The sequence below is a fragment of the Theropithecus gelada genome, chromosome 3 (assembly GCF_003255815.1).
Source record: "Theropithecus gelada isolate Dixy chromosome 3, Tgel_1.0, whole genome shotgun sequence".
NCBI lineage: Eukaryota > Metazoa > Chordata > Mammalia > Primates > Cercopithecidae > Theropithecus > Theropithecus gelada.
In genome coordinates, this window is record NC_037670.1 from 119,976,088 (window position 1) to 119,997,646 (window position 21,559).

A 21,559-nucleotide genomic window follows, 5' to 3' on the forward strand; every position below is an offset into this window, starting at 1 on the left:
AGTTCATACAGTGAGCATGTGTGTGTTTTTAAACAGGTCAAATTTATGTTCCCTTTATATTACATATCACAATGAGCTAGTCTATGGCAGTAAGATATATCTTTTCATCATGGTTTTATCAGAGACCACCTGTGTGATTGATATGGAAAGAGTTTTATTATGGGAATTAGACCTTATACAATCATGAGAGCTGGTGAATAATTCTATGGAAGGCTACTGCCTGAGACAGGTAGTGGGTGTGAAGTTGTTGTAGGTAACTATAGTTGTTGATGTTTATAGAAGAAAAGCCAGACATGAAGTAGGAAGAGTAAGGATGAACTGAGACCCACAGCACAAACTAGGACCAGAGTCTGTCTTTTACTACCTCTAACTTTCTTTGGGTCGATTTGGGTGACTTAAAGAAGAAACGGATGTCTTTTGTCATGGAGCTATACAAATATCAGGACTCATTCTGGTAGAAACTAACAAATGAGATTTGGTGGAGGCCAGAAGACCTGGAGGCCCTAGTGTGGCCAGCAGATCAGAACAAGCTAGGGAGTGTAATGGTTGCAGCTTAATTTATACCTCCCAAACCTCATGTGGATTTCATTGATAGCCAGCCTAAACCAACCTGCAGGAAAGGGAATTTGAGGAAATATTTTTCTAGCTTATTTCAGTTGGCACAGTACAATTCTGCCACAGCTATTGACTAACGCATGCTGTATTTGCTGTTGTATTGAGACAATGAATCATGGCATTTTTACTGCTTTGATAACAACAGTGATTATAATTTGTAAGTCTTCACTGCCAGAGGACTAGGATTTCATATAAATTCTATTGAGGAAAATGCAATTGCCCTTGGTAGCTGAAATGGGCATAAAGTAATACTCAAAACCAATTTTTAAAAATCTATCTCTGTTTAGCACCAAGTATGGGCTTAAACTCTGTTAACTGCATCCTTACAAAGAATGAACTATTCATAATGGAGCTCCTCATAATTTGTGAAATGGCATAATATGTAGAAGAGTGTGAGAGTTAAGCAGTCAGAGAAATATCCAAACAATAGTGAAGTTTAATTATTTTAAGAATTGGGGCCGGGCACGGTGGCTCACGCCTGTAATCCCAGCACTTTGGGAGGCCGAGGCGGGTGGATCACGTGAGGTCAGGAGTTCAAGACCAGCCTGACCAACATGGAGAAACCCTGTCTCTACTAAAAATATATAATTAGTCAGGGTGGTGGCACATGTGTGTATTCCCAGCTACTCAGGAGGCTGAGGCAGGAGAATCGCTTGAACTCGGTAGATGGAGGTTGCGGTGAGCCAAGATCGCACCATTGCACTCCAGCCTGGGCAACAAGAGCGAAACTCCATCTCAAAAAACAAAACAAAACAAAAAAATCGGATAACCAGTTACCTATCAATTAATAAGTGCTAGTCATCATGCTAAGTAATTTACATGAATGTATCATTAATCTCATTTTCAGTTGAGGGCACTCAGGCTCAGAGATTCTAAGTAACTTTGTTACAGTCACATAGCAAATGGAAAATGCCTGAGTAATTTTAACCCATGTCTAACTGACTTTAAAGCAGTGGTTCCCCAATCTTTTTGGCACCAGGAACTGGTTTCGTGGAAGACAATTTTTCCATGGGCAAAAAAGGGGATGGTTTTGGGATGAAACTGTTCCACCACAGATCGTCAGATATCGATTAGATTCTCACAAGGAGACCTCAACCTAGATCCCTTGTATGCACAGTTCATAAAAGTGTTCAACCTCCTATGAGAATCTAATGCAACAGCGGATCAGACAGAAGGCGGAGCTCAGGCAGTTGTGCTGGCTGGCCTACTGCTCACCTCCTGCTGTGCAGCCTGTTCTTAACAGGCCACTGACTGGTACCAGTCTACCTGGGGTTTGGGAATCCCTGCTCTAAGGTGTAAGACTGATACAAGTAATTACCCCCATTTCTGTTTCACCGTTATGAAATTGTTCGTTTTGCCCTACATGTTTTTTCTTAAAGTTTTTGAGAATACCTTTTCAAATGCAAATATCCTTGAATAAGTAACATCTTCATTACATATCAATAAATATACATTTAACAATTCCTAATTCCTGAAATTTAAATGCATGCATAAATTATTTCTACAAGTTGATATATACATACGGTTTACATACAAATATCCACATATATGTGCATATTTGGGAAGATTATGATATATGGATGATATTTGAAGAAATAATAAAATTATGCCAGAAAAAAATGAAATTTGTAAAACATCCTCTTTAATATCTAATTCTGTACAAAGCAGAAGATCCAAAGTTGGCTTATGGGTGACAAAATTATGATACCACGTATGTTCTGACGGTCAAAATATTTTAAGCAATGGTAAATTTAAGTAACTTTTGACTAAGCAGCAGATTGCCTCCAATTACCCACTTTCTTTTTAATGTTTGTATTACTCCATTAGGGCTAGCATAATAAAGTGGCACAGACTGGTTGGCTAAAACAACAGAAATTTATGTTCCAGTTCTGGAGGCTAGAAGTCCAAGTTCAAGGTGTAAGCAGGGTTGAGTTCCTCTGAGCCTCCTCTCCTTGGCTTGCAGATGACTGTCTTGCTGCCTATTCACATGGCCCTTCCTCTGTGCACTCATGCCCCCGATGTCTCCTTATGTGTCCAAGTTTCTTCTTCTTATAAAGACACCAGCCAGGTTGGATTAGGGTCTACGCTAAGGGCCTCATTTTGACTTAGTCACCTCCTTAATGACCCTATCCCCAAATAGAGTCATATTCCCAGATGGTAGAGATTAGAGTTTCAAGGTATAAATTTTGAGAAAATGGAGTTCAGCCTATAAGACAATCTCACAACTCTGGTTTGATAGTTCATTTACCCTGTGGGCACTTGACTTCTTTTCAAACCTTTTTATATTGTAAAAGTTCTTTCTTTCTGAATGTTCTACTTTTTAATCTCCTTTTAAATCAACTAAATTTTTGGTCATGAAAAAAGGAAGAAAAGGACAAGAGTATACGTGTGAAATATGCCATAGGCACTTGCATTTAAATAAATCATACATCAGTGTGTATGTAACAAACACTAAACTTGATTAGAGTCTCCAATTATTATAACTATAAAACAGACTTTAGGGCCAGGCGCGGTGGCTCAAGCCTGTAATCCCAGCACTTTGGGAGGCCGAGACGGGCGGATCACGAGGTCAGGAGATTGAGACCATCCTGGATAACACAGTGAAACCCCGTCGCTAATAAAAATACAAAAAACTAGCCGGGCGAGTTGCAGGGCGCCTGTAATCCTAGCTACTAGGGAGGCTGAGGCAGGAGAATGGCGTAAACCCGGGAGGCGGAGCTTGCAGTGAGCTGAGATCCGGCCACTGCACTCCAGCCTGGGCGACAGAGCCAGACTCTGTCTCAAAAAACAAAACAAAACAAAACAAAAACAGACTTTAGTATTTTGGACTTCAAGGACTCCAACAAAAATTAATGTTTGATATTAGGCAAGACAAGGGGTAGAAAGGAGGTAGATGTGAATGAAATCAAGCATTCTTCTAAAATATGGGCTCAGTTTTTCTGTTTTTCCCTAAAGCTACATCTCACGTGCAATTAAAGATGCAGTTCATCTCTCTTTTATGTGTAATGATTTCTGTTATGGTCAAGGCATGTATGTTAGAATTAAATATGCCAAATAATTTTGTCCACAATAAATTCCTTTAGATTGTAACTCTCCTTACTTGATGTAAACAAATGACTTGGTTACATTAAGGCATGAACACTAAATATTCAGCCCCTTGCATAAAATTGGAAACCACTGAATATCATTTTTGAAATAAGGATGAGGATTGTGAGTACTTCATCATTTTCCTGGTTTGGTAGGAAACATATTTATGTAGATTTCCCAGAATATTTGCAATTGTCTGCATTTATTGCAATATAAGATGAAGAAAGGTTATGCTAGGTACATATAATGGACCACAGTCAAATCATGCAAATGAATGGCACACATCATGATGAATCCGAGTGACAGTATAATATAAAAGAAAACGTAAGCCTAAAAATCGGTATCATAAGCTTCTATGGTCCACACAGAATTTCAAAGTGAATTTTTTGAACTCCTTTAAATAAAAGAAAATCACAGCGATCAGCTTTTGCTAATAGCATAGTCTATAGTGCCTATGTGGATAATCATTTTGAACATGTTTGAAGGTTTCAAGTAATTTGAAAGAAAAATGTTTATAGAATCTTGAACAATATTTCTAGAACTTCAAAACAAATAGTCAATCTAGAGGGAAAAGAGCAGTCAAATTGGGCACTTAACTGCAATGAACATTTAAGTAAAATAATTTGTGAGCCTTATACAGAGAGTCTTCATTTAGTTTAATCATATAATTCAAGCCATTTTAAAAGTTGTTTTTCAGTTATCATAGGTTTAATGGTGATATAGTTCAATTAATATGAATATGCTTACATACCAAAATTACTGGCTATGTAACATTGCTAACTTTGTTGTGTTAGTTATATCAATATTATTTTAAATCTCTAAAAAATATAAAAGCATTGATATGGAAAGTTCAATTCATTTTATTATGGCATATTCTAAATACTGATGGTAAAAATGCCTCCCAAAATGGACAGAACTGCCTATTCATCACTTTAAAAAGTGAATGTTAAAAAATTCCAAGTCACAAATTCCAACATTAGAAGGCTAATATCATAATTATAACATGGTTTATATTTTAGTTTTATTAGATAAGCCTCTTTGGAGAAGAGATTTCTAACATCCTTTAGTGAATAGTAAACTATTAGAAAGACACAATTATGGATGATCGGATTACAGCTGTAATAGCACAAGGTTAAAAGAAAAAAAAAAAAGACTAAACATTATTGCCAGATAAGTGCGGAAAAGCTTAAATAGAGGAAGGGATAAAGTGAGTGACAGGAACAATCTCACGGATTACTGCTTTGGCACGAAGATTCCAGTATTCAGCTAGCTTGCCAAATAAATTGACCAGAGAAAAAGAAAGTCAACAGATTAACTTCAGGAATTAAGCTTATTAATGGGTTTTCAGGCATAAATGTATCCACCCATCATGATAGGAAAAGATTTCCTTTGCTTTCCCAGCTGCTAGATTATGCACCAAAATATTTCTACATAAACTATCGATGGGATAGAAGCATTTTTTTTTCTTTTTACATGAATTCTCATTGACCTGAGTCAATGTTATATGCTACCCATTCATTTTGGACTGATTCGTAGTTGAGCCAGAACAAGTTGTTTGATTTAATCATGAACTGAATATATTTGAATAGAGATTGTTCACGTTCACAAGTCTTCTCTCCTTTTCTCTTCGCTTACTTAGAGTAAAATTTAACTGCTCCATCCAGAATTTAAGAACATGCAAGGAGGTAATTGGAATTGGAGGTAAATCATATTCTTTTGTAGAAAGTATAATTATCGGAAGTTAGTTAAAAACACCTCAGTTCTGTTTTAATTTTCATGCATGGAGCAGTTGTTTTGACAGATGGATGGACTTTATTTTTGTAACCGTCCAGGAAAAGTCTGTGTAACACAGTCTAATCACTGCTTCATATCTGCAATGTTTGTTTTTGAATCACTGTGCTTTTGGCTCCTGTATCTTTTTCTAGGGGTAGACATTTTCTTCTAAATTTATTACTCCAGGTAATATCTTTATGCATAATTCCTCATTCCTTTGATCTGGAAAGACCAGAGACCCTTAAAAACATAAGTGTAAGTGGTTTGTCACTAAGGGTGATGAATCGTTACTCCTCAGGTGTGACCTTGGATTTTACTGGTTTATAACTGGCCTTACTTTTATTTCTAGCTAACAATCTATAACACTGTTGCTCTGGAGAACATTTCAGTAAAATAAGAGGTCAGTATGGTTGCCTGACTCTTGGGAAGTCAACTTGTTGCTAAACTTGTCTGTGTTCATCAACTTAAATTCCAAAAAGGATCAAGGTTTGAAAAATGAATTCATTTTGAACTGATTCCACTCTCTTTATTACATTGTAAATCCTCCAGTTCTGAGCAAAGCAGTGCAGTAGTTTAAGGCCAAAAAGTACATTACATTCTGAGTTTTAAGAATCGTCATGGTTCAAGAAAAGGTCAGAAACACTCTTCTTCTGTCTCCCTAGAGCAGAAATGTGTGAAGTGTGTTTCCTTTTTCTGCCACGCTTCCTTCTTTTTTAGAGGAATGTCCAAGCTGCTTCCAAATAAAATGAATATCCTGTTTTGGAACACTCGAAAACCTTGGCAGCAACAAGCTAGAGAATGAAGGCAAATGAATGACAGGATTGATACTCTTTTATGTAGGTTTTCTATTAAGAACAAATCCTTACTAACAATGTCTCTGTCAAGTTTTTGCTTCTTCTCTGTCCAGTTCTTTTAATACACTTTCCTCCTCCATTGTTCTTGATGGGTCTTCTCTCAGCTATTTTTAACCAAATTTGAAAGTATTTCCTTCCATTCCTTTGTTTTATTTCAAGCATCTTTATATCCTCTAAGCCCAAGAAATTTCTCTCCATTATATTTGCATCAACCTCCACTTTCAAAATAATATTGAGCTTGCCCCCAGGGCATGGTAACAATACAACCTGCTGCCAACTGGGAGAGCTCAGTGGGGAAATGAAGGGGATCATTCCAGGCCTTAGGCCAATAGGGTGGGTCTAGTTGCTTAGTAAAAAGATAGAATCCCATTATCAGCACTCTCGGTAGAACCCTTTGCCAGGTTTCACAGCTATGGTCCTGTGATTGATTTTGTTCCAACAACTCTGTAGGGGAATTGTTGTCATGTTATAGTGGTTCCTCTTTAGTAGTTAATAGAGAACAAATTAAAATTATGATATTCAGTGGAGCCCAATTTCATAGTTAGCAAGAACCCTGAGAGTTTTTCAGTCATTAATTACAATCTGCTAGTTTCCTTCGAAGGACAGATGTAGTCACTATAAATTGCTAATCAGTTATTCAATCTATAAGAGATAAAGAGCCCACAAATTCTGTGATATTATGATTCATAACAGTTGCAGAGGTGACATGAGCCTTTGTTTTGTTCACAAGTATTCTTACTGGTAAAATATGTTCTTCCTTATTTATTATGGAGAAGTAAGTTCCACTGTCGTATTTCTAAGGAGGCAGTTAGGTGATACTGATAAGACTAAAAAATTGGGGTTTGTGGAAAAAATTGCATGCATATCTATAAAGGCATGGCATGCAAACTGAAATCCTGTTTTTTTCTAGAATGAAAAAGACATCCATCTGGGTCTGCCACTATTATTTATTAGAATATCTGTTTGCTTACCAATGTGTACACAGCCAATTTCTTAGTTTCAGCATATGGTGCTGGAACTGGTTATTTCTAATCTGGAATACTATAATATTGAGCCCACAATCAGAGATGATTATCTTTATATAAAAGCAGAGTATGTGGCCACCTACGTGTTTCAAAGTAAACATTTTCCTGAAAATGGCTTCTTTGCAAATGACTGAAATTTTTTTAAGAACACAAATAAATCCTTTGGGTAAGGCTCATGAATGCCTGGTTTGTAAATGAGTTTATCAGATGTTTCCCTTTCCACAACCTCTTTCCTCTGCCCAAGCCTTCATGCCCTATTCTCTTGGGGAAGGAGGAGAGACTCTTACAGAATGGAGAGCTTGTTGCTAAGAGTAATGGAAGTTAAGTTATATCTGTTTCATAGTTTTACCTAAGAGGTACCCTATTTAAAGTGAAACACGGATGAGAGCCACATACCTTTTAAGCTAGGAAATTTTTCCTCATAACAACTTGCAAGATCAATTTATTTCAGAGAGTAATTTTATACATTGTAGTGCCTTACCAGACAAAAGAAAGACTGAGGATCTGTGTAGCAAAACAGTGGAAGAAATTATGTTTATTTTAGTTACCCCCAAAGTACTCAGCATATGTTAGGAAAGCATGAGGGAGGAGTCATAACTAGAAACTTTCGCATTTTACTTTAAATGGGCCACATTCATTTTTAGGGCAATGTATTTTAGGGTCATCATCAGGTTTCATCCTAGAAAAATAAGTGATAATAGACAGCAATTATCTGAATTTAAATATCAATTAATCTGCTTAAGTTTGGTTACCTGATCCTTATTTTACGGGGGCAATGGAATTAAGATAAAAATAATCAGCCTCAAATATAGAATACAGATGTCATGTGGAAATGTACTCAAATAATTTTACCACCTCAGTTGTAAGCTCCAACTGACTACATAAAGCACTCTGAGCTTTCACTTGAAAACTGGCAAGTCATAGAGAATGACTTTGGGAGTGTGACACACTTAGAAGTCCCAGGAACAACCCAGTCCTGTCATGTGTGCCTGCCTTGCTTGTACTGTTGTCCACACTTGATCCTTAATTGCATTTATAGTTATATATTTGGTTCTTAATTCCAAATGTTTATAGAAAAAAAAAAAGGTAGTTAAGGAAGTCTATAGCCTTTAACAAAATCATTTTGAATGCAGTTTTTATTATTTACCATGTGAATACTCATTTGGATATTTCCAAAATGGGTTACTAATGATGTTTAAACTTTATGTTTATTAGAGGGTCATATTATATTATATTTTTGTTTTCTTTTCCTAAAATGGAACTGAAAACTGATTTTTGCAAGTAAATTTTCACCATCATTTTGTTTAGTTAATTCATTAGTTAATCAAGTAATTTCCTGCTCTCCTCATTTCTGGAAAAATCACTTGTGATTATTGATTATCTAATTTTTTTTTCTGCTTTTGTATAAATAAATTAAAAATAGTTTTAATGAAAGACTGATGGAAGGTCATAAAATAATTGTTCTCACCAGAGTAAGAAACTCTATATTTTAATGCATGTTATAATATAAACAAAACAATAGAAAAATAAATAAGTCCTTACAATGTTGTGAAAGGGATGCTAAAAAAAGAAAACAAAAGACAAATCTGTTCCAGCATGCCTAGCACCCTAGAGGATACCTCAGTCATGCTGATTGCTGAAAATCTTTGGTTTTCCTTTTGTCTTACAGAAAGAATGTGCTAATTTCATCAAGGTACTTAAGGCATATAATCAGACTCACTTGTACGCCTGTGGAACGGGGGCTTTTCATCCAATTTGCACCTACATTGAAATTGGACATCATCCTGAGGTAAAGCTGGCTTTTAAAAAACTATGTTTGTCCATGACCCCTTTCTATTCAAAATGCTTCATTACTAATTTCTTCAGTTCATTTTGCTTCTGGTTCACTATTCAGTGGGACCTACTTCAAATTCAGATGCTGTTATTAATTTTAATCTGTGAATGCAAAAAGAATGAGAACATCACTCAACAAAAACTAGGGAGCAGGAGGAAGGAAGGAAGAAAGCATTTGTTTTCACCCTGGATTAGAGTCCAATCCATTTTGCATGTGCAGCAGATGTCAGCAGGCTGAATGTGTGGTGTTTTCTCCTTCATTTGTATATTGCCAGCCTTCTCCTCCATTTCCATCCTCAGCCAGAAGTGTCTGCCACCAGTTGTTTTCTTCTACCTAGGGATTAAGAAAGGATGCCATACATTTGCACAATGATCTGGTCTCAGGTTTGACTCACATTATTCACATTTGTATTCTTGCTTGGCTAAGCTTTGATTGTATATTTTTGATTATTATTTTGGAAGTATGGGAAAGAAAAAATGTTTTTTTTTTTTTAATCTCTCTATTCCTTGTAAAGATGTTTTAGTGCGGACATTATGTACATTTAAGTAAAAATCAAGATAAAGAAAAAGTTGCTAATGTTGAAAGCAGTTTGGTGAATCTGGCTTATCAATAGACTTCAATTATAAACCCTCTTGTAATTTTTGGCATGAAATCCTAAGAGGAACAAAAGTGTTCACGTGATGAGAAAATCACTGGTGACAGAATTTTCTTCAAAACTGGAACTCAGAAATACTCAACAAATAAAGGACTTATTCTCGAAATATTTCTGATATCCTAAAGATAAAATAAAATTGACATGGTATTCACTTCTTTATAACTTAAACTTTAGACTCTCTCCCTAAATTTCATAAAGTGTCCCAAAGTGATATAAGTATGTCTTTTGACCCAAATGAATTAGAAATCAAAATAGTTTCTGTTATATCTTCTTTGTATAAGAAATCACCTTAGTATACATATGTAACAAACCTGCACGTTATGCACATGTACCCTACAACTTAAAGTATAATAATAAAAAATAAAATAAAAAAAAAAAGAGTTCACCTTAGATATTATGCAGTTTCTAGACTAAACACAATTATTTTTTCTTCTTGATGAACCAGGGAAGACACATTCCCAAGATCTCACTAGTTGCCAGTATCTCTTCATCCTATTTCCCCAACCATATCCTTCCTTCTTCTCTTTTTTATAAGCCCATATGTATAGTATTTATGCTGACAGACTGAAGAGTTTTAAGTAAAAAGCAACTTTAGGACAGGCAATTCTACTGATGTTGCTTGTTTTACATTGATTAAATTAGGGATAAATTTATGCACATGGTACTGGAGACTTTGTACATGTAATTTGTTTTAGCACCTGATTCAGTCACTCTCTCTTTGCTGTCTTCTCAACCAATTCTTATTGTAATACATCAGTTGTCCTAAAGCTTGCATGCAAGGCAATTGTCTCACTTTTCCATATTCTGAAGGTAGCTCTAGAGAACCCCCTCCACATGATATTGCACTTTTTACATGAGTCATGGTATTGCACTTTTTACATGCGTCAGGAATTATGGTCTACATGATTGGCAATGGAATCAGGAATGTTGACTTTTTTTTTTTTTTTTTTTGTGAAATGGAGTCTCACTCTGTTGCCCAGGCTGGAGTGCAGTGGCGTGATCTTGGCTCACTGCAACCTCTGCCTCCCAGGTTCGAGGAATTCTCCTGTCTCAGCCTCCCAAGTACCAAGTAGCTGGGATTACAGGTGCATGCCGACATGCCTGGCTAATTTTTTGTATTTTACTAGAGACAGGGTTTCACCTTGTTGCCCAGGCTGGTCTCGAATTTCTGAGCTCAGGCAATCCACCGACCTCGGCCTCCCCAAGTGCTAGGATTGCAGGAGTGAGTGACAGAGCCCAGCAGGAATGCCGAACTTTTAGCACAAATTAGCAGAAAGGACCTGGACTTTGGTGTCGCATCTGTCTTCAGATCTTGCTCTACAACTTACTAGCTGTGGAGCACTGGAAATATTACTTAACTTCTCTGAGACTCTGTCTCACACATGCAACACAAGCTAAAAACAATCTTTTGATTCTCGGGGTCTGTATATTTTAAATGCAAGGTTAACTTATCACCTCTAACTGCCTTCTACCGCTCTTAGCACAGTATGACCCATTGACTTTTTTTTTTTTTGTCCCTGTAGAAACTCAAGGAGTTTTAATCCCACCATTGTTAAAAGCATATCTGCTAACCTCAGACTGCAGAGCTTGCATTCAACCTCAGCTTGGTACTAGCTGCTTAATCTGGTGCAAATTATTTACCTCCTCTGTATCTAAGTTTCTAAGCTAGAAATTTTTAAGGAAAATGGTCTGTACCTCATACAGTTGTGAAAGTTAAACATTGTCTAATGGATAATAAGGGCTAAAAAAAAGTCAATTAATATTAGAAACTATAACTATTTTAAAATACAAGTCTATACCCCTTTAATACAAAATATAAATCTGCATCACAGCCTAAAACCCGTGTTGCTGTTTTGCTTAATAGCAGTTGTCACTTTGCCTCTTAAATGTTTCTCACTTCATCAGAGATTGTAAATTATGGCACTGGATTCTCATGGCTGCCGGGTGATTCTGCACCTTTCTTAATTTCCCCTTTTTAAATGCGAAGCTTACATGATGTTCATGGTCATTTAAATTAAAACGCCATATGTTATCCTTGCATTTTTATCATTTTCCCGAAATGTTGATTTTTGAAGTTGAGATTTTAATAGAGTTAACAGTCTATTTCCTCTTCCACTCATCAACTACTCATTGCTGCCCTATGGGTGGGCCGCTGGGGAAATGAAGAGGTACAGGTTCTGGAGCCAGGCCATTTACCAGGATTTCCTCTACCCAAATAGCCAATATATAAAGCTTCCTGTCCAAGCATTCTGAGGTGGAAGATTGAAATGCGAGTATTTTCCTGAGACTCTGAAACTCACAGGCTTTGAGAGAGGTCCTCCTTCAGAAGCTCAGTGATTTTGATTTGCATGATAACTATAGATTGTGAAATGCTGTTCCAGACTGTTTAGGGGATCAGAAGTAAGATGATTATGCAATTACCTGGGGAATTTGAAGCAGTCTAGACAGTCAATCTATGAAATTCTGGAAAAGATATTATCAATATAGCTTGTCTAGACTACATCAAATTTAATTTTCAATGCTTAAGCTGCCTTAAGAGAGAATCTGCTTTAAATTCATCTATATTATACTTAAAACACTACCTTTGGATTTAAATTGTTATGCTGTTTGTGAAGTTGAAAAAAGAGACAGTGTATACTTTGTACTATTGGGAGAAGACAGTAAGAGAAAGATCGGGAGAGTGAGAAATAAAATAGCAATCGAAACAGAGGCCAGGATTATTGGCTTAGAGTTCATAAACTCTCACAGAGTTTGAATATATCAACTTCTTTTCTCAAAGACAACTTTTCAGATAAAGAACCCATTTTTCTCCTAAATTCTAGTTTAGAAGTTGTGTATGTACTTTGCTATTACCTGCCCCACTCAAAATGATGAAAGACTAATCTCCTTTTAAAATTTTGTCTAGACATATTACAAATAATTTTATCATAGAAAAAAAGACATTTCGTTTGTTGCTTCTATTAAGACTTTTATGGACATTTAAACATTCAGTTTTTTCTTTGCAGTGCTCTTCCTTTTAAAACAACTTATCATCTTACATTCTGTTTTCAAGAATGTTGCAACTCCATTGTCAGAAAATGACATTATAGACTTAGCATCCTATATGGCTGAATGCCCCAGAAGTAAAAACATCACTTTGAAGGAAATCAGGGCTTACTTAATTATTTAATAGCTTTGGATCTTATAGGAGGAAATTAATAGCTCCTTTAAAGTAATAATACAACCATTTGCAAAATAACCTTCAGTTTTGTCCTCTAGTTATGAAAATAGACCTCTTTTACCCTTCAAGCGTTTTAATAGCATACAATCATGAGTTGTTTAACAACAGAGATAGAATCTGAGAAATATGTCCTTAGGCTATTTTACTGTTGTGCAAAAATCATAGAGTGTACTTACACAAACCTAGATGGGATAGCCTACTATATACCTAGGCTATCTGGTGGAGCCTATTGCTCCTAAAGCTGTAAATCTGTACAGTACGTTACTGGACTGAATATTGTAGGCAATGTGTAGCATAATAATAAGTATTTGTGCATCTAAACATATGTAAACAGAGACAAGGCTTTCCAATGGCTATGAGGTCACTACGCAATAAGAATTTTTTAGATCCACTATAATCCTAGGGGCCTACCATCCTATATGCCGTTCATCATTAACCAAAATGTTATGTGCCACCTGACTATATTTACACTCCTGAATAGCGTATTGCAAAATCTACTTTTGCTGTATCATGAATACCTCCTGACCACACACAGTATGTCATTGATTGCTGTCTTAAACAGATTTTCTCTTTCCTGTGGTACATTTGGGAATTGGTAGACCTATTAATTAACTCCAGTTCTGTAAGATATGTGTCAATCAGTTCTTGGGTATCTTCCAATAACACTTGACACTGCAGAAAACTCCCGGTGAGGTCACATACGTCATACACATGTGTGTGTTTATCATAAAATGCTTGCAGAGTTCATGGAAAAAATGATTTAGAATTAGAGTACAGATGAGTCTGGAGTTTAAGCTCTCAGCATCCATGCCATTGAAATGAAAAGCGTGAGTCATCCTTGACAGGCAGAATATTCCCAAATGGCTTACAGTATATGGTATTTCCCCTTCAAATGTACATCTGTTAATAAAACAAAGTATGAATTTAGAAGTACAGATTTTCGAAGACGTCTCTGGATGTTTTCTCAAATTCCAAATGGGTCTTTTCTACTTACTGGCAGGAAATCTAAAAAAAAGAAAAAAGAAAGAAAAAAAGGAAAAGGTAGGCACTGATGAGAGCTGAATTGTATTAACTCCATAAATACTCTCATAATGTCATGATTGCGATTTATGATAGAACTAAAGGGACATTAAGAAATGCAATGAGGCTTAATGGCTATCTCTAAGGTCATTTCCACAATGACAACCAATATATCTATATAAGAAATAAAATGTTTTGTCTGGTTCTTCCCTTCCACTAGAAATAGGAGTGTGCTCTGATGGAAAACTTTGAATCAATCCTCTTAGTAACAGTCCCCCAGGCCAAAACGTTATTTAAGTACGAGGTAATGCTCTGTCGACTAATTTATTCATCTAATCTAACCCAATCTAGTTGAGTTACTTCTTTCAATTTATTATACTATTTAGTCCAATGAAGAGCAAGTTTATTTCTACGAATTGGTACTGGAGCTGAGAAATTCAGATATCTTGGGAAAATAATGAGGAGGTGCTTTGGGGTAGGTGTATCATCTTTCTGAGATCTTACATTGGAGTCTGTATTTATTTTGTAGCACACTAGCCTCAGTGAGAAAAGTTGAGATTTATTGACAACTCAACTGCTCAGTGTCTCCATCAGATGCAGCGTATCCCTCATTTGCACTACGGACCCGAGCCAAATGTGATTAGAGTTAAGTCCATAGTGGTTTCTAGGTTTTTCTTTCCTAATCTTTCAATACTGGAATCATGTTGGAAGATGGACTTGTAAAAGTTACTATGCTTAATAAAGGAGACCATCATTTATATTCAAAATTAAATTTTAAAATGATCTGCTCTTTGTACTTGAGGAGAAGCTTTACAGTTAATAAATTCTGAGATAACTCACTAGTGTATTTTTGCATGAACTGTTAAAGTTCTAAACTCTAAATATTATCAGTAAGACTATTTCTCAAAATTAATAGAACTAGTGCTTAAGTGAGGGAGTAAGGTGACCTAAGTCATAATTTGAAACAAGAAAAAAATTTAAAATGCTAAAAAAAAGATACCAAAATCCAAATGAACATCCTTCACACCCTTAATTAAAATGTTTCAAGGCAGCGTTTTATATTTTGACTTGATTTCCCCGAATATTTGATATATAAACACCATAGTTTTGAGATTAACATTCATTTATCCTGTACCACTTGTTTGCTCAATTGTAAAGTTTTCTGATACTACTTGACAGTCTTTTTTCCCCTAAAAACAGTGACAGATAGAAATGGAAATGTTAGCATTAAATTCTTACCTTGAAGGATATTTAGTTTTGTGTTTTAGCACATATAGCACACCTATTGCCAGGTAAAGTATTTGGACAAATTTAAACGGTTTTTCTAAGGCCATATTGGTGCAATAATGCCATTCTCAATCACCTGTTAAAATAATATATTATCTATAGTACTTTATGTCTTAGTATCTGTGCTGCCGAAGCGAGCACTATAGTATCTGATTTTTGAATGACTTCTTTATTCAACAGAAATCAATGCAGATAAGGGCTACATCATATACAGTTAATATTAAGCATAAACATGTTTTCCTATTCCTTGTAGACTAATACCTGGTTTGGATCAAAGCTCCTACATTTACTGGGGTGAGACAGTTACTGGAGTTATTTATCTCCTACTTACTCTTTCTCATAGATGATTCTCACTCTTTCTCTTTTGATTGATTCTCTTACACACATTTCCCATATAACCTACTTTAAGAGGAAATTTCTATTCATCAAAGCTTCCATTTATTTGTAATAAATATTAAATTTACAAAAACATGAAGAACAACACTAAATCCCATTGCCTGTTCACCTGTTTGGTACTTTTTCATCTCCTTTTCATTCTCCAGGCATCATGATCCTTCTTTTACCTCTCGACTCTAGTTCTATGTTTTATTTTTATTTTCATTTTTTATCTCTTTGTCTCCTTGTGTAAATAATTTCATTTTAAAACCAAAGTTTAGGAGTGGAAATACAGCTTGAGTCTGCAGATGAGAAAGAAGGAGTAAGTTTGTTATTTCTTAAAAATGTAAGAAAAGTAGCATAACAAACTTAGACTGAATTTCCTGAAATCAGAATACCTTCATCTCCTCCTGCAATGTGTTTCTAATAAATGGAATCAGTAAGTTATCTCTTAGTCTTGTTTTTAACTGTGATGATTTATTCTGATAATAATGTAAAAAATGATGTAAGCACATTCTAAATTATTTGGATGGCTATCCCATAGTCATATTTTTTTTTTTTTTTAATTTTAGTGCCCTCATTTGCTTGAAGCTTGTGATTATTTAAATGCCAAAAATGCTCCTTTAATGGTATTGAGCTAGTGAGAAAGAAACAAAGCCTGACTCGATATGCAAATGCTATACTCTGCCAACTAAGGGCCAAAGTAAGGCCAGAGTGCACAGTATGAAGGAAGATTTTGCTGTGGTTGAAAAAGAGAAAAATGGTGCGAGAATTAAATCATCCCAGAGCACAGGAAAGTTTAATTGGCAGCCTCAATGACTGTAGCTTCTGGGCACTAGGACTATGTTCGCACAGCAAAAATGTATTTACTTTTCAGTATACATAGCAATGTCATTGTCACGTTACATTACTGTAATTAATTTTGATCGGATTTGTTTTCCAATTTTGTTGGTATTTAATTTTAAATATAAAGAGCATATACTTAGTTGCTGTCGAAAAAACCCATACAATATGTAGTAACTCTGACAACATGCTAGAAGACACCTTACAAGTGTTTTTAAAAAGATAGTGTAGGCCGGGCACAGTGATTCGCCTGTAATCCAGCACTTTGGGAGGCTGAGGTGAGCGGATCATTTGAGGTCAGGAGTTCGAGACCAGCCTGGCCAACATGGTGAAACCCCTTCTCTACTAGAAATACAAAAATTAGCCAGGTGTGATGACAGGCATTTGTAATCCCAGCTACTCTGGAGGCTGAGGCAGGAGAATTGCTTGAACCCGGGAGGCAGAGGTTGAGTGAGTCAAGATTGCGCCACTGGGCAACAAGAGTGAGACTCTGTTTAAAAAAAAAAAAAAAAAAAAAAAAGATAATGCAATCTCCTTTTCTGTGTTCACACCAGAGGATACTCTCCTTGCCCTAATTTTATAGCCCTGGTCTATGGGTCCCGATGGCTCTCTGCTGCTCCAGACTTAGCACATTTGGTCAGTATAGCTTTAATTCTGCTTTTTTCCTTACTGGATTAATGTCTCATCCAATTAGAACATGTAGATCATTGTCTTCCACAGTCAAAGTCAGATAGCTTGTGGTTTAAAAAAATGACTAAAACTCACATGTCATAATAGAAACATTACCATGATTTGTAAAAAATAAGTCAAGAAACTCTCTTAAGGCAGATAAGTAGAAAAGCACGCTTTAACAGTCACACTTTTCTCCTAAATTAGCATCTTGAAATAAATTGTATGAGTTGATATCACTAACACAAATTCACACAGTTTATTGGTGATAGGGCATAGACTAGTACTCTTGTTTAAAACTTCATTTTTGTCATTTCCATTAGAGTCTATCAAAGTTAGGGTTTTCTAGAACACCTCTGTTCAAAGGCAGTATAATGCTAGCCTCATATGTAATTTTAGCTTTTCTAGTAGCTATATTAAAAGGAATAAAAATAACCACAGGTGAAATTATTTTTAATATATTTATTTTAACTCAATATATCCAAAATAGCATTTAAATGTGTAATGAATATAAAATTGTTAATAACATTGACATTATTTTTGTACTGCCTTTGAAATTTAGAGTTTTTGTGGGACTTATAGCTCAAATAAATTTAGACTAGTCTCATTTCCCATGTTCCATAGCTTCATTTGGCTAGTGGCTCCCGTATAGGACAGCTCAGTCCTACAAGGTAAAGCAAAGATAGAATACAGAATGACAGGTGATCATCATATCTACATGAGCATTTGTGTAAAAATCAATATCCGATAGTTGAAATCCAATATTGTTGCTTATGATAATATTCTTTAACCTGTTTTACATGTACCCAACAAAACTGAATGAAATCTAGTGGTTAGAACTAATTGGAGTATAACCCAGCAAAGCTGGCATGTTGCACAATTGAACTTCAAGATAGTGGGATGAGAAAACCACTGTGTTATAGTTGCACAGTGCTTTTAACATAATGGTAAATTTTCAAATTATTTTATGGTGAAAGATTCAAATATTGCATAATGTCAGTTGACATTCACCAATATACAAATATGGGGAAAGAGTCCTTATTTCCAAGAGAAGAGAAAATAAATGTTACTCTGGAATAGTGAAAAGGGGGATAATGACGTCATAGCTTTGTTTGTATCCAAAGTTATGGAACTCCTCTTGTTATCCATGACATTTCATGAAAGCTTTTGTGCTTTTGGTTTGGAAAGGACCTAACCTTATGGATCTAACAGTTTCGCTGTAAGAGCATACACATGCAATTATAACAAGCCAGAAGATATATCATAATCTAAGTTGCTGAGATGTGTTTGTACTGATATAAATGCAATTGCAATGTAAAGAAAAAAAAAAAAAAAGACATCATAGGGTACCATGGGGAAGCAGTCTGATTAGTCTGCTGTATCTTTGTGTTTAATGTCAGCATTGCACCATGATTCTCCTACAGGATGAGAGCTGGGGAAGTAGAAATAGTAGGGACTTGGATGAGAATCAGCATGAAGTAATGAGACTAGCATTGAGGTCAAAAAGAAAAGCATCATGAGCAAACCTTCTGCAATAAAGGTTTTATTACATATATTTGAGAGAGTACTAGAAAATAATGGAGGCTTAACATTCATCTCTATGTTTCTTCAGGTTTGAGGCTACAATACTGCTCAACTGCAATTAACAATGCCCAGATGACCTTGGAAGCAATTTGTGTTCACATGAATGATTCAGTAGTGATAAAATAGCTTTAATAAAAACCTAGGAATATTTTTTCTTAATTTTCTAATATTAATGGTAAGGAATAACAAACACAAATATCTTCCCTCAAAGGGCTCACATAGAAACAAATATCTAACTTCAGTGTTGGTAAAGACATCTGCAATAACACAAATCATACTCCCAACAACTAATAGTGATTGAACGATGAATATATATCCTGTACCTTAAAAGTATTATTTTACTTAATTATCATAAAATCTGATGAGGTAGCTACTCTCAGTATCTTCATTTTACTAATGAGAAAAGTAAGATTTTTCACGATCGTTTTGTAATAGACCCGAGGCAAGCATGCTGTTAAGTAGTTCATATCTGAATCCAGAACCTGCGCCTTTAAAAGGAAATTCCAGGACCAAACAGTAGGAGAAGAAAAGTAAAATGATTAGTTCTAGTTTAGAGGACTATGTTGGAGTGATTTGTTTCTCCTGGATTTATACTTCAGAAATACTGAGTGCACACTTCGTTTGGACAAAGTGATGAGTGTAAATAAAGGAACACTTGATGAGGTAAACAAAGGCCATCTTATTCAACTGGATTTTGGAAATGGATAAGGTATTGATAGATTTGGAAGACAGACAGGCTATGGGAACAGCGAATGGAAGGAGAAAAACATAAATGATTGTAATCCAACAGGGAAATGGCAAATAGCCCAGTGTGCATAGAGTTTACTGCTTTTCAAAAAAAGGAGACGAGAAAGTTAGGATCAAGTTCAGTTTAGGGAAGCTAGTCAAGAACCATGCAAGTTTTCAGCAAGACACAACCACTATTGCCATGATTCACTTTGAAACATATTTCTGGCGTAAATATGGGAGAAAAATTAATAGACGTATACATAACATCCTCTTTTGAGGCTGTAGCAAAAGTTCAATAGTGACATGATAAGACCCTATTCTGATATTGACTGAAAGATGCTGCATAAAGTTACAATTCCCAAATGAAAACATCAAGATATCTGAGTAACAACCAGATCCCATAAGCCATTAGATGAAATATAACTGAGGTAATGACACTGTTTAAACTCCTCATTAAAAAAGAGTTTACAATTCTTTTGTGAATTAGTCAAACTTATTTTATAGCATATTGTGGTTCATGCACATTTAATTTTAACTCCTGAGCCTGCAAATAAGCTGCATTAAGCTGCATTTACGTTGTACATAAAACATTAAGCTACTATAGGCAAAGTTATGTGAATTTTGCATTGATAGCATATCACAAAGGAGAGTTTCTCCATACTTGTGAATAAGGAAAATGCTATTTTGGGGAATGTATATGTGAAAATAATTCAAATGCACTTTTCTTAAAAAAAAATTTCAAAACACAAAAATCAACTAAACAGAAAGAAACAAGATTTAATATATAGCACTTAGAAACAGTGAATTTTAACATCAAGACTCACTAAGCTATGCTTCATTTATACTTCTTTACTATATTACAGCTTATAATAATTATGTGAATTTTTAATGAAAATGCAATTCCTAATTAATCTCTGGTTATTCTATCCAATTTATCTTCTGCTATAACTATTGTCCATGATTGTTGTTATTACTTTTATCACTATTAGAGGCTATTATTGTAAGCATGGTTGATAGCTTTATCAAAATTATATAATTTGATTTTAATAATTCTGTGAAAGAAGCATTATCTCTGTCTCAGTTGAGGAAACTAAGGCTCAGGGAGGTTCAACATGTTACATAGCATCACACAGCTAGTAAATCATCTGTCCTCATACCTGTCATAACAAATGGCCTCTCTAATGGCATCAATATCATACCCCTTTGAGATTATGCTATATGATATGCTTATTAGTACTTAGTTCTAAACACTCTCAAAACTTTGAATTTCAAATCAAATTTATCACAATTTGCATTATCAAGTAGCATTATTAAATTACAAGTAGCATTATTAATGCTACTTCTTGAAAGTAGCATTAAATTCTTCATGCTGAAATAGTGACAGTGTATGTCACCTTAGTAAAATTCCTTGGCAGTGGCAAATTCACAGAGTCCTTTAAAAGATTATGGTAATAACGTAAACTGGAGTTGTGTTTTAATAAAGCTAGTGCTAAGATACCCCACAAAACAGTTATTTTGTTACTACTAATTATCTCCATAGAAATTCTAGGGACTGAGCAAAGATAAATGAAACCCACCTATCCTTACATCTACCGGGACAAGAAGAATTGTAACATGTATTACAATCAGAGAAAAATGTAATTATGTTTTTTACCAAAAGGAAAAAGTTAGGATTTGTAGCATTAATACAAATATGTTTGAAATAGAGTACTTAAAATGAAAATAAAAATAAAATGTTTTCCAACTCTCATTCAAAGTAAGTTTACCAATGAAGCATGTCCTTTTACTTTTTCCTAATATTTTGATCGTGTAATATTTCAAATACACAGAAACATCTGAATACCAGTATACTATCAACGAATTATAGACACTCAAAGAATCAGCAAATACTTAATTTTATATGGCATAAATTATTATTAAATATCAGAAGATGGGCATACTCTTTTTTCTATTATTTCTAATGTAAATGGGCCTTTTCAAGCTATCCTT

General features: G+C 35.1%; 1 protein-coding gene across 1 annotated transcript in view; it reads left to right on the top strand.

The window, feature by feature from the left end:
- The window catches only part of SEMA3A (semaphorin 3A), a 525,967-nt gene that overhangs the window by 381,634 nt on the left and 122,774 nt on the right, over positions 1-21,559 (top strand). Inside the window, exon 8 of the mRNA XM_025380281.1 lies at positions 9,024-9,143. Within this exon, the coding sequence (XP_025236066.1) occupies positions 9,024-9,143 (120 nt within the window). The remainder of the gene's footprint in view (positions 1-9,023; positions 9,144-21,559) is intronic.